Here is a 14263-nt window from a genome sequence, read left to right on the forward strand (position 1 = left end):
GAATTCGTATAGGCAGTCTGCACGGATCAGTCAGATCCGTGCAGGCTGCAATGTGTAAAACAAAATTGAAAAATAAATAAATAATTAAAAAAAAAACGGCGTGGGGTCCCCCCACAGCTGTAACCAGCACCAGGCTGAAAGAGCCGGGCTGGTTTTAAAAAATCAGGAAACCCGACAAATAGGGGTTCCCCGATTTTTTAAAACCAGTCCCAGGCTCCAGGTCCTGGTTCCCAAAATACGGGGGACAAAATGACTAGGGGTCCCCCGTATTTTAAGAACCAGCCCCAGGCCAAACCAGCCAGCAGGGTAATGTCACAGCTGGGTGACACTTATTATATAAGGTCCCGCGGCCAAAACATCACCCTACTGACCAGTCAGCCTGGTCAGGGGTCCTGGAGGAGTGGGGACCCCCAATAAAGGGGTCCCCCCCTCCAGGACTTACCTGACCATGCTAAAGCCTGGTGCTGTCCTCGATGCCCCTGGGCGGTGGGCATCGAGCTGATCTTTGTGTAAAAAATAGAATAATAAACTATTGTCTTATACTGTGGAACTATGAGTCCCAGCAAGCCTCCCCCGCATGTTGGGACTTGGAGAACCACAAATCTCAGCATGCGGGGCATTAAAGGGCCTGCTGGCACTTGTAGTTTCACAGTACAAGAACCCGGATGCCGACATGGACCAGGACACCGGACCAAGACCGAGGGCTACCTACGGGCTCAAGATAGGTAAGTATCAGTGTGTTTGTGTAATGTATGTATTAAACTTTTATTTTTCTGGGTTGTCAGTGTGTGTTTATTTAACTATTTCTTGTACTGTAGAACTACAAGTGCCAGCGGGCCCTGCATGCTGGGACTTGTGGTTCTCCAAGTCCCAACATGCGGGGGAGGCTTGCTGGGACTCATAGTTCCACAGTATAAGACAATAGTTTATTATTCTATTTTTTACACAAAGATCAGCTCGATGCCCACCGCCCAGTAAGTCCTGGAGGGGCGACCCCTTTATTGGGGGGTCCCCACTCCCCCAGGACCCCTGGCCAGGCTGACTGGTCAGTAGGGTGATGTTTTGACATCGGGACCTTATATAATAAGTGTCCCCCGGCTGTGACATTACCCTGCTGGCTGGTTTGGCCTGGGGCTGGTTCTTATAATACAGGGGACCCCTCGTCATTTTGTCCCCCATATTTTGGGAACCAGCCCCGGACCTGGAGCCTGGGGCTGGATTTAAAAAAATTGGGGAACTCCTATTTGTTGGGTTTTCTATTTTTTTTCACACTGAAGCCTGAACTGATCTGACTGATCTGTGCAGGCTTCTACCAAATAAGACAGGAAAATAAAGTGTATTTTCCTGCCGTATTTGCCCGGCCATTCACGGCTGTTTTACGCTAATTAGCGTATTTTTAATACGGCCGCTTACTAAATCAGGAATCACCATTCTTTTGAATGGTGATTTCTGTCGTATTCTATCGATGGTGTATTCATTCGTATTTGTAAATACAAATACAAATGTCCCCTTAATACATATACGAAAATTCAAAAATGCCAAAAATACGTATATGCCCCAAAAAACGTATTTTTGTATGAAAATACGATTTTTTTTTCATGAATTTTTGTTAATAAATTTCACCTTCTGATGACAAAAACCAAACTGCCACATAAAACCCCAGCCCCTCTGCCCCTTAGGACTGCCCCTCCCCCCCAAAAAGTAATTTTTTTTCCATGGGGGCCATAAATCTCCATCATATTCAACTGGGATGAAGAGAGCCCCCTTCTCCACCCCCTCCACAGCAACCACATGTTAAAAAAAAAAAAAGGATTTTATTAAGAACTTACCATTCGAATCCCTTTCTCTGATCTCATCCCGGTGACACAGCTAAACATTGGGATGTAGGAGGGTCCGAAGGAGCCAGGCACCTATGCTAAAGACTTGAGAGGCAGGTTCCTCCCTCCTGCATCCCGGATATCTTCAGTTTCAACTTCTAAAGCACACTAGGATACATTAACTCAGTATTAATATGCACAAGTAATTAATCAACACATGAAACTGTATCATTTACTGAGCGTAAAGGGAGGAATCGCTGTGCCACCGGGATGAGATCAGAAAAAGGGATTTGAATGGTAAGTTCTTACAAAAATCCTTTTTTCTCTTCACTCCTCCCGGTGACACAGCTCAACATTGTGGCGTTCAAGAGCCGGCACTTTGGGGGGGGGGGGGGGGGGGGGGGTACGCTCAGGTTTGCAGTCTTCATCACTGCTCACCCAAATGAGGCATCCTCCAACGTGAACTCATGGAACTTGTAGAATTTCATGAAAGTGTGAACAGAGGACCAGGTGGCAGCCCTACATACATGGTCTGCTGAAGCCCCATGGCGCACTGCCCAAGAGGTAGCAACCGATCTGGTGGTATGAGCATTTTTCTTTGAGGGTACTGGTCTACCCACTTTTGTGTAAGCAAATGCAATGACAGATCTCAGCCATCTAGCGATGATCTGCTTAGAAGCATGCCATCCTCTTTTATGAACATCGTAAGACACCAGCAACAAATCTGATTTACTAATATCTTTAACCCTGTCCACATATATTCGCAAAGCGCGTACAACATCCACAGTTTTTAACTTGTCCCTATTCTTTACCCCCTCAGATGGGGCAAACACTGGAATAACAATATCCTGATTCAAATGAAAAGATGAAAACAACCTTTGGAAGGAATTTAGGAACTGTCCTCAACACAGCCCTATCGTCATGGAAAACCAAAAAAGGAGACTTGCAAGATAATGCTCCTAACTCAGAAACTCTTCTAGCAGAAGAGATGGCTAACAAAAAAGTCAATTTCCAAGTGAGATATTTTAACTCTGCAGACCTTAACGGCTCGAAAGTTGTTTTTTGTAAAACCGACAGAACTAAGGATCAATCCCAAGGAGCCACAGGTTGTTTATATGGAAGCCTCAGTCGAGTAACCCCCTGCAAGAAAGTCTGCACCTCTGGTAACAAAGCCACTTTTTTTCTGAAAGAATATAGCCAAAGCAGATAACTGGACCTTCAGAGACTGAAGACTCTGTCCTGAAGAAAATCCATCTTGTAGAAATTCTAACAACCTGGCAACCTTAAACCTGGAGGTGTGAACTCTTTGTCTCTCACACCACCTGATGTAGGTCTTCCACACTCTATAGTAGTTTGCTGCTGAAACCGGGTTCTACCTCCTCTACACTTGCATTAATCATTGTACGAATTACCTCCTCTGAAAAACCTTTCTTTTTAAAAATGGAGGTTTCAAGAGCCACGCAGTCAAATTGAAGTGAGGAAGGTCCTTGTGAAGAAAAGGACCTTGTTTGAGCAGATCTGGATGGAGTGATAGTTTCCACGATTGCGTCCATAATTTCAGAATGCTGGAGTACCAGGATCTCTTTGGCCAGTCCGGAGCAATCAGAATGACACATACCCCTTGTTCTTTCACTCTCTTGAGCACCCGTCCTATCATAGGAAACAGAGGGAACACATAAGCTATCTTGAACAGCTATGGAATAGTCATGGCGTCCACCGCCCATGCTAAGGGGTCCGGGGCTCTGCTGCAGCGGGGAAAATCAGATTTTGGTGCCTAAACTACCCCTGCAAGCCGCTCTCACTGATGATTTCTTTAATCCTGTGAATCCCCTACGTAAGGGATCACATGGATGTGCCCAATAGATGAGCTCCTGTACCTGGCTGCAACCTCCGAGGAGTTCAACAAGGAAACCCCTTCCAAAATGGGGGGCGCCATCGCGGGTTCGCCCGTCGCCCAAGATCCCCCCCTATGCAGGGAGCCGGCTCCGGGGTCCCCCAGGGCCCAGGAAAACCCCCTTAGATCGGAGGTAGAAGCGCTGCACTGAGAGACCAGACAGCGTCTCTTAGCACACAGGGAGCTGACAGGACACGCTTCTGTCAGCCCCTGCTGCTCTGTCAGTGTGAGGATTCTTAAAGAATCCTCGGTACTTATGTAATATCTGGGCTCCCGTTTTCCTTATGAGACTGCTTCCCCTTGCGGGGCTCGCCACGCTTCGGGCACGGTGGCTAGCTGCGCTCGCCACACTATATAAAATCAACTCCATGCGTAGGTGGATAGTTGGGGTATGAAAAAATGGGGTGCATTTAACATGGGAGCCCAGATAATACATAAGTACCGAATCCTCACACTGTGCCTGCCTAACTAAAGTGTAAAATTAATAAAAAAACACTCTAGCTAGCTCTCTTTGTGGCTGCTCCAGCAGCCCTTCAGCATAGTACCAACTCCGGTGGGCACCTAAAACGAAACTGAAGATATCCGGGATGCAGGAGGGAGGAGCCTGCCTCTCAAGTCTTTAGCATAGGTGCCCAGAGGCGTAGGGAGGGCGGAGCCACCGGAGCACACGCTCCGGGCGCAGTTGGGGCGCAGGGCGCCGCCCCCCCCCTCCGTAAATGAGAGTCCTGCTGCCCTACACACGCAGGGCAGCCTGCGCCAGCGTGGGCAGAGTGAACATTGCAGCCGGCCACCGCGCTGGCCGAGCTGCTGTGCGGCGCTGAGAGGAAGTCACTCTGTGTGGAGGAGCAGAGACCAGAGCTGGCAGCTCTCTCTCCTTCCCGGAGGCTGGCCCCGCCCACCACACACAGAGCAGCAGGCTCAGTCTGTGTGCATCAGGCCAGCTCTCCGTGTTCCTCTGCCTGCGGTCAGCTGCCCCCTCCACCGCACTGCCAGGTGTCTGCCTCCCTGGAAGGAGCATCAACACTGCCAGGTGAGGATTTAATGGGGGAAAGGGGCTGTGTATAATGTAATACAGTGAAGTGTGTGTACTGTCTGTAATAAGGGAAGGGAAGGGAAGGGAAGGGGGGGGGGGGGGGGGGAAGGGGGAGAGCTAATGTGCACATAATGTAATATAATGGTGTTTGTACTGGATGTAATATGGGGTGGGGGACTGTAATGTAATCATGCATGCACTGGCTGTATTATGGGGTGGATGTAGGTTTTGGTCTAAAACCAAGTGGGCTAAAAGACCTGTATTGTGACAGGGGAGGAGAGGGGGAGGAGTAAGGTACAGAGAAGGGACCCAAATGGACCTTTGCAGCAGATTCTATTACAGTGTCTTATATAGCACAGCAGATTCCGTTACAGCGTCTTATATATCGCAGCAGATTCCGTTACAGTGTCTTATACAGCGCAGCAGATTCCGTTACAGTGTCTTATATAGCGCAGCAGATTCCGTTACAGTGTCTTATACAGCGCAGCAGATTCCGTTACAGTGTCTTATACAGCGCAGCAGATTCCGTTACAGTGTGTTATATAGAGCAGCAGATTCCGTTACAGTGTCTTATACAGCTCAGCAGATTCCGTTACAGTCTCTTATATAGCGCAGCAGATTCCGTTACAGTCTCTTATATAGCGCAGCAGATTCCGTTACAGGGTCTTATATAGCGCAGCACATTCCGTTACAGTGTCTTATATAGCGCAGCAGATTATGTTACAGGGTCTTATATATCGCAGCACATTCCGTTACAGTGTCTTATATAGCGCAGCAGATTCCATTACAGCGTCTTATATAGTGCAGCAGATTCTGTTACAGCGTCTTACATAGCGCAGCAGATTCCATTACAGCGTCTTACATAGCGCAGCAGATTCCATTACAGCGTCTTACATAGCGCAGCAGATTCCGTAACAGCGTCTTATATAGCGCAGCAGATTCCGTTACAGCGTCTTATATAGCGCAGCAGATTCCGTTACAGCATCTTATATAGCGCAGCAGATTCTGCCACAGCGTCTAATATAGCGCAGCAGATTCTGCCACAGCCTCATATATTTCAAATGTAACATGCCAACACATGTTAGCCACGCCCCCAATTCATTACCGGGGGGGGGGGGGGGGGGGGGGGGGGGCGCGAAATATGACCTTGCTCCGGGCACCGTGGCACCTAGCTACACCGCTGAAGGTGCCTGGCTCCTTCTGACCCTCCTGCATCCCAATGTTGAGCTGTGTCACCGGGATGAGTGAAGAGAAAAGAGCAAGCATTTTACACTTACACAGCAGTATTCTGCCCACTGCTGCCTCACCTGTATTCTGCCTGCTGCCACCACCACTGTGTTCTGCCCGCTGCCACCGCCACTGTATTCTGTGCACTGCCACCGTTCCCGCCTGCTCATGTTCTCGGCAGACTGCTCCAGCTTCTCAGCTCTGAAAGTGCAGTAATGCATTACCGGGACCGCTGAAGCCAGAAGAGGCTTCAGGAGGTGAATGGGGGTAGGAGAGGCATCAGCGATGTAATGACCACATCTTAAAGGTTCACATTTCTGCCCTTTGCGGCCCGGAGTTGGACCACGGTCCGCCAGTTGCCTACCCTTGGTCTAGACCACACCCGCTCACTGTGCACACAGTGGCCATCCCCTTTGCACTGTGGACTACAGTTGCATTTATCACAATGAGCACCCGAGCATGCACATTTTTAGCATGCTGAATGAGATATGGCCCTCATTCAGCTAGAACCTAGATGGATGGAAATAATCATTTGGAAATCCACCTATTAAAATTCTGCATTTGCCAGTGCTATAAGGCAGCAGGGTGACCTGCAGGCAGCACGCAAGGCACTACTGCTGCTGCTGAGGGTCGTGTAATGAGAGGAGGGGGCGGGCACACCCCCCTGTGCGCTGTTGGGGGAGGGGATAAGCAGCAGCCCAGCATCTCCAGCAGCAGCAGCATCACTGACAGCAGGCGGAGGAGGAGGAGACGCCGGGCCAGCAGCAGCACTGACAGGAGCAGATCACCCGCAGCAGCCAGGTGTGAGCATTACTCCGGGGTATGTCGGGGCAACGCCGCCACCTGAACACCCCCATTTAGCGCTGTGCGGCGTCGGTGCACCGTGTACCTTGCGCAGCCAGCAGCATCTCATCCCCACCCGCTGCCATCATGTCATAGGTACCATCTGGCCGCGGCTCCCGGTGCCTCCGCTTAAACGGGAAGCCCGGGCACCGTGCAGGGAGCAGCCGGCATCTTGCCCCTTTAATAATTGAAACGGAGCGATGCGAGTCGCGCAGGTGGGGGTGGGGCGGGTAATCCCAGGCTGCTGCTGCCGGGGAGGATAACAGGCAGAGGGGGGAGGAGGCGCAGGAGCTCGGGGCTGCTCATCTGAAGGGGATCGCTGCACCGGAGGCCGGCCAGGTGCGCTGCTGCCTGTGGTGTCGGATAGGCATCCGCCCTAGTAGATATGTGGGTACAGCCGTGTCAGTTTTATGGGGGGGGGGCAGTAACTGGGATACGGGAGGGATGATCTCTATCTCTGCACCATCCATATTGCTGCCTCATCCATAGCTGTCGCTGCAAGCAGGGTGGGGGGTGTCCTGTGTGCATGTGTGATGATTGCATGTGTACATGTGTGTAGAGAGGCAGAGCGCTGTGGCCACTGACCTGGGCTTTGTCTGCTGTGACAGGAGAGAAGATGTCGGGACAGACGCTGACAGACCGCATCGCAGCCGCGCAGTACAGTGTGACGGGCTCGGCCGTGGCCCGGGCAGTATGCAAGGCGACCACTCATGAGGTGATGGGGCCCAAGAAAAAGCACCTTGACTGTAAGTAGCCTCCCCCTGGCGGGCCTGCACCTGCTGTGTGTGATGCTGAGCAGCCCCCTCCTCCCTGTGCTGCCCATCACACACCTGCACATTATTCTCATGTCATATATGTCTCTGTATGGGCTCTGGGCACTGAGGGGTTACTGCCTGGGGTTCGTTCGGGTGTCATTGCTGCCATGTGTAGATCAGAGCATGCTGTCTCAGGCCCTGTATGGGGTAACTGGGAATGCTGGTGGGGAAGATGGGCCCTGGTAGCTGTGCAGCAGCAATGCATTATCTGTGTATATGGTGTTGACTGCCATCTAGAATGGGAGAAATAACATTCATTCATCTGTACACTGAATTGTGCATTGTGGGTGTTACCTCAGGCTCTGGCTTTTCTACACCATATATACATTCTGCACTTCTGAATGGTGTGCTTGTGTATTGCATCCTAGCGCTAAGGCAGCAAATGTATGGATATTTTGCTGCTGTTCCATGTCTCATTCTGCTGGTTTCTTCTTTGACCTTCGTTCAACCTTTTCATACACTAGGAAAAATGCTGATCAGATTGAAGCAGACTATCATTCACGTACTATTACGGTTCACTGGGTAGAAAAAGTCTAGGTCGACCACTAATGGTCGACAGTGACAAAGTCAATATCTTGAAATGGTTGACATTGACAAAAGGTTGACACAATCCTATGGTTGACATGAGTTTTTTCAAAAAAGGTGGTTTTTCATTCTTTACTATCTAAGTGGGCATAGAGCGAGAATATAATAGTGTGTCGAGCACCACAAGGCACCTGCCCAAAGCAAAGCCAGCCATGCAAGGGGACGTGGTATACTTATACTCATGTGTACCATATCATGTGTCTGCCTTTTTGTCATTGTCGACCATTTCAAGTGGTCTATGTAGTCCCTTTCAACCAAAACATTGTCTACCATCTACCACAAATTCTATGTTTGTATTTATACCGTAACAATTATTACTATGGCACCTCTGGTTCAGTTTGTGCATCATCCCACCATTATGCGGGGTACACACCGGCACGACCCGCTCACGATGTGCACCGTGAGAGGGTCCGATCCGATGGCGACTCGCACCCGGGAGTATGGTTGTTTCCAGATCCTACCTGCTGCAGGTAGGATCTAAATTACGACCGACCCGCGGGACCACGCATCGGATCGGTATCGGTCCACATCAGGACAGAAAAGGGCCCAATCACCACACAATCTACATCCAATCGGTCGGAACTGGATCTAGATTGATGGGATCGGACTTTTGTCGTCCTAGTGTGTACCCAGCATTAGTCTGTGTGGTGTGCATTCGGTGGGATACCCCTGTGGTCTGCTATCTTGTGTCTTTATTGACCTCTTAAAAAAAAAAAACAACAACTGTATCATTGTCCTGTGTATTGGAAGGCGTTAGTTGGCTAAGTAATGCTGTACAGCTGTGGATTTTATCTATACATTGTGTTGTTGGTTTGCACCTATTTTATTTATTATTTTGGTTAGTTGACATAAGTAGGCCTCTGCCCAATTACCACATGCATTCACCTCTCTGTTTAACATAGTACAGGAGGGAAATTTATTTTCTTCAAAGGAAAAGAAGTAATAGAATACGAGGAAATGCACTGAAACTGGAGGGCGGTAGGTTCAGGGGAAATGTTAGAAAGAATTACTTCACAGAAAGGGTAGTGGATAAGTGGAATAGCCTCCCATCAGAGGTGGTAGAGGCTAAGACAGTAGAACAATTTAAACATGCTTGGGATAGGCATATGAATATCCTAACAAAGAAATAAGGATTAAAAAGGGTTGAGATTACCTGAAAGGTAAAAACGGGGCAGACTAGATGGGCCAAATGGTTCTTATCTGCCGTCAAATTCTATGTTTCTATGTTCAAATCATTATGAGGCTCAGATAAATAGGCGGGTGAGAAATAGTCTACAGGAAGAGCGAGACTTTGGGCAAGTTCTCGTGTGGTGTTTTTTTATTATGTGTCAATCATTTACACATGAAAACCAACCTGGTTTTGACGTTTAAATGATTGCCAATTTAAAAAATGTGAGAACTCGCATAAGGGGGATTAAATAAAATAATAAACCCTGTGGATAATTGCAGTGATCAGAGAATCCCTCTGCACGAAGCCTTCTACTGTAGTCGCACTGAAAGTAGCCGCTCTGTGAGCTGCGGGATAAAGCCTTAAGAAAAAGACTGCAGGTCTTAAACGGTATATTGCCGTTTTTTTCCCCTTTCTAAACGTTTGAGGCTGCAGTGGGAAAGCTGCAGAGTTGATTTACCGGTTAAAGATAACCGGTTTTTTAACCCGTTTAAAAAGCAGAGTCCTACACGTTTCAGAGCCGTTTTTTATGCAGTGAGAATGGCTCTGAAACGGTATTTAAGATCCTACACTAGTCTTCCCCCTCCCCTGGTACCTGTCCTGTCCCCCCCCCCCCCAATACCTGCCAGCTGGTACCCTCGCTTCCCCCCCTGCCCTGGTATCTTGCTCCTTTCCCCTGGTACCTTGCATCCGGGCAGTGGAGCAGCATGGTAGGCAGGGTAGGCAGCGGGCATTCAAGGGCTCCTAGTCGGCAGGTCCCAGACTGATTGCTGAAAGCATCATGCAGGAGGAGGCTGGTGCACAGACAGTGGGGGCACTGGGGATCCGGGCAGCGCGGTCCATGCTCAGGAGGAGGAAGCGGAGGAAGGTCCATTAGGAGATTGTCATTTCATCGGTGGGGGTCCCTGCCGTGAATGGGAAATAGCGGGCCTGGAAATAACATATGTGCATATCTAATTAGATGCTAATTAAATATGCGCATATTTAATGAACGGCTCCGCTATTTCCCATTCGCGACAGGGACCCCCGCCGATGAAATTACAATCTCCTAATGGACCTTCCTCCGCTTCCTCCTCCTGAGCACGGACCGCGCTGCACGGATCCCCAGTGCCCTGGGGATGTGGTAGTCTGTGCACCAGCCTCCTCCTGCATGATGCTTTCAGCAATCAGTCTGGGACCTTGAATGCCCGCTGCCTACCATGCTGCCCGGATGCAAGGTACCAGAGCAGGGGGGGAGGGGGGTACCAGGTACCAGGGCAGGAAGTGAGGGTACCAGCTGGCAGGTACGGGGGGGAGGGAGGGCAGGACAGGTACCAGGGGACACGAGGGGATTAAACGTTTACTGCGATGTGAATGGTACTTAAACGGTAATCTACTGCAACGTGAAAGCTAATACCGTTTTAAATACCGTTTTAAAATACCGGTTCTTTAAACGGCTTGGTAGTGGGAAAGCAGCATAAGTGGCCCAATTACCGAGGATCGCTTATACAAAGCGATCTTACCGCACCGGATCGCATTTCAATATGCAGTCCTATCGGCAGGATGTATGTTCCTGCACAACAGGGACAGGGGCTCCGAAAGTAGGCGTCTCGGTGATGCTCTCAGCTTCGTGCCAGGGGTCATCGCAGGCTGACCGCACTGCCCCGCATGCTTGTGGTAGACTACAATGGGCAACCGCCATCTCAGAATGGGCTTAGCTGTGGGACCCGATGCTGTCCGAAATTGGTACATGGGGCAGCATCGCATACCCCATAGAAACCTACCAGGATAGATCCAAAACCTGCTGCTCTTCCCCAGTCCTACATTGCAAAAGTACTTTCATTTTTTGGGGTGTTTTCAGGGAATTTGCTGCTATATTAAATGACAAATGGGCACCTAAGGGTGGTGTGTCGGAAACTGGGATAAGAGTGAAGTGTGCTATGGCTACAAATTGTCTAACTTTTATAGAATGCACTTGATAAATGTTACTTTAATAGCTGATTGGTTGCATTGGTTCACTTGTCAAATTTTACCACTGCATCATACCCCAAAATTGGGTTTCTGCGCAAGATAAAATTGCAGTGGCTGAATCATATCGGGTTTCTACGCCAGAATCCCAATTTTTATGCAAGGAAAAAAGTTGTGTCACTGAATAGCCTTTCTTTACGCAGCAGTTAGTCGTGGGGTAAACCCTGCAGCATATTGACTATGCACTTGCTGCTTCTCTCAGGCTATTACCTTTACCCTCATAATGTTTTTGAAAATGTATCTTTGTTATGAAACACCTTAAGGGCGGTTTCACACATTCCGGCTCCTGCCGGGCGGCGAAAACCCGCACTGCCAGGAAGCCGTGCTGCACACATCAGTTTATCATGGAGGGGATGGCCACAGCCCGGCAGCCGTCCCTTCCAGTGGCAGTATCCGGCTGCAACCGGACGTCCGGGCCGTGACTGTCCCGTGTGAATGGACACAATAGTGTCCATTCACAACTACTGTGCATGGCTTCCTGGCTGTGCAGGATTTCGCCGTCCGCCAGGAGCTGGAGTGTGTGAAATAGCCCTAATGGTATTGTTAAAGTAGATCTTACAAAATTATACCACAGTGGCAGCATTTGTAATAGTAAAGATACTGCTGGCAAAATGCTGTACATCTTATTACATGTTTGGAAGGATACCAGACTATTTTTTTTACATTGAGTGCCAGTGAATAGCTGTATGTGTATTCTATCCATACATCCGATGGTGTTCATTCTAGCACCCGCCATATTTTAAAACCCATGCAGTTCCTCTTCCCTGTCTGGGGTGTCCCTGTCTGCTGTAGTGCTTCTAGCTTAGTGTTGTCTGTATATCAGCATTGATATGCAAACTGGACCTGTGCTAGAAACACCACAGCAGACCGCGACACCCCAAGCAGGGAAGAGGAACTGCATGGGTTTTCAAGGATAGCGGGTGCTAGAATGAACACTATCCGAGAAGGTCTGGCACAACCACTTAACAATAAACTTGGGAGGGTGCCGTATAAGGAACAGTTGCCATATGACTTTCCGACAGTCAGGATTCCGATATTCAGTACAGAATGTTTAAATGCCCGACAGTCGGGATCCCGACTGACGGGCTATTCTCCCTTGTGGGGATCCACGACCCCATAGAGGAAGAATAGAACCTATGATGAGCGAAGCAAGCCACCAAGCCCGCAGCGTGGCGATCGCAGTGAGCCCGCAAAGGGCTTCTTTGCGCTTATCCCCTTGGCGGAGCTCCGGCAGTCGGTATTCTCATGTCTGAATACTGACAGTCAGGATCCCGATTGTCGGAATGCAATAGCACACACCAAGGAACAACATATGATACTCAAATACAGCACTCCGTACACTTAAAATCGTTATTTATTAGCAGTCATAGCAACGTTTTAATACCAACATGTATTGTCATCAGGCTCAAACTTACAAATAATCTCTAACCTTAAAGACCCTTCTGGTCAGACTCCAATGAGATTTCTCCCACCAGACTCGTCTCAGCAAACAAATGACATTATCAGGTGCCGCCTCACGGCGTCTCCTGGCGACGGCAGGAATCTCCCTGCAGTGGGGAGAGAGAGAGACGCTGCTGGTTGCCAGGCAACCGCTCACACGCTTGCAGAGACAGAGCGGCGTCCCAGGTAGCGGCACTGTGGCCCCTGACATATACTAATATTTCAACCCGGAAATTTATATATATTTTTTTCATTCTAAATTGATGATCTCTTACTTTTTTTTGGAGAGGACCATTATCGAATCTTGTTACATCCTTGAGTCCTATAACCGTAGCCCCAGTCCAGTTACTTTATAGATGTGTTCATTACCTTAAATCAAGGATCTCTATCCACCAGTTTTTATAAAAAACCTGATTGGTATTATTTCAGATGCCATCCTAAACCATCTACTCATGGGGTCACCTATTCCTAGCTCCTCAGTTAGACGTATCAATTACTAGTTGATAGCTCGGAGACAAATTAATTAAATGGTTGACCGGATTGGTCCAAATTAAATATCCTTACAGATAAGGTAATGCTGATGGATAGGAACATTTTGATGACACCAAAGCAAAATAATGCCACTGAACAGTTTATTCCGTGTGTCAACATCTGTAATACTAGTAGTCCATCAGCCTAAAGGTTATGGGATATAGTACAAACAGACCCAGAGTTAAAATTAGAGTCTACAAAACTGATGCACTGTTTTAGACTAAGTTGTAGCTTAATAGAACAATTAGTGAAGATCAATATTGCATTGATTCCGACCCTGATCATTACAAAGAAACTTGGGTGTTTACTCTGTACATGTACTACCTGCGGGTTTCTGATCCCAGGTGATTATTTTTTTTATTACTCTTGTACTGGTGATCCATTCTCTATTAGACACACCTTTAATTCTAGGCTTGTTGTATACCAAGTGATCTTCCCTTGTGGTCTATGTTATATAGGGAAGACGGAACTCTGTTTTAAGAAGCTGATGTTGGCACACCGCTCTTCGTTTAGAAAAGCAAGGATCAGTGATGTTCCCTTCACTGGCGCCAAAAAACAAAGTACTAGGAGTGATACGTCCCTAGATGATGGGTTAAATGATAAAATGAAATAGCAAGGCAAAATACCATACGTTCCTCTGACCATGTAACGTCTCCTCTTCTCCGTTTGATGACAGTCAACATGGGTACATAGCTGATACCACAAGATCCCCCAGAAAACTCTTGTTCTTAATCAGACTAGTATTTTGCACAGGATAAAATTCAGAAAAAAAAGATAAATCGTATATAGTGTCATACCATTTTATTTTTACAACATAAGCATACATATAAAATAAATAAACAACGGCGGATAACAGATGGAAGATGGACAATTAGCACAGTTGGTGGAGAACCGGAGTAACTT

At 48.3% G+C, this 14263-nt stretch overlaps 1 protein-coding gene across 2 annotated transcripts in view; it reads left to right on the forward strand.

The window, feature by feature from the left end:
- Positions 1 to 6618: 6618 nt before the first annotated feature.
- Positions 6619 to 14263, forward strand: part of SNAP91 (synaptosome associated protein 91) — a 163481-nt gene continuing 155836 nt past the window's right edge. For both annotated transcript variants that reach the window (XM_083177128.1, XM_083177127.1), the window contains exons 1-2: positions 6619 to 6772; positions 7423 to 7560. In XM_083177128.1, coding sequence (XP_083033254.1) covers positions 7431 to 7560 — 130 coding nt within the window. In that variant the 5' untranslated portion in view covers positions 6619 to 6772; positions 7423 to 7430. The remainder of the gene's footprint in view (positions 6773 to 7422; positions 7561 to 14263) is intronic.

The sequence above is a fragment of the Crinia signifera genome, chromosome 3 (genome assembly GCF_055691185.1).
Source record: "Crinia signifera chromosome 3, ASM5569118v1, whole genome shotgun sequence".
Taxonomy (NCBI): domain Eukaryota; kingdom Metazoa; phylum Chordata; class Amphibia; order Anura; family Myobatrachidae; genus Crinia; species Crinia signifera.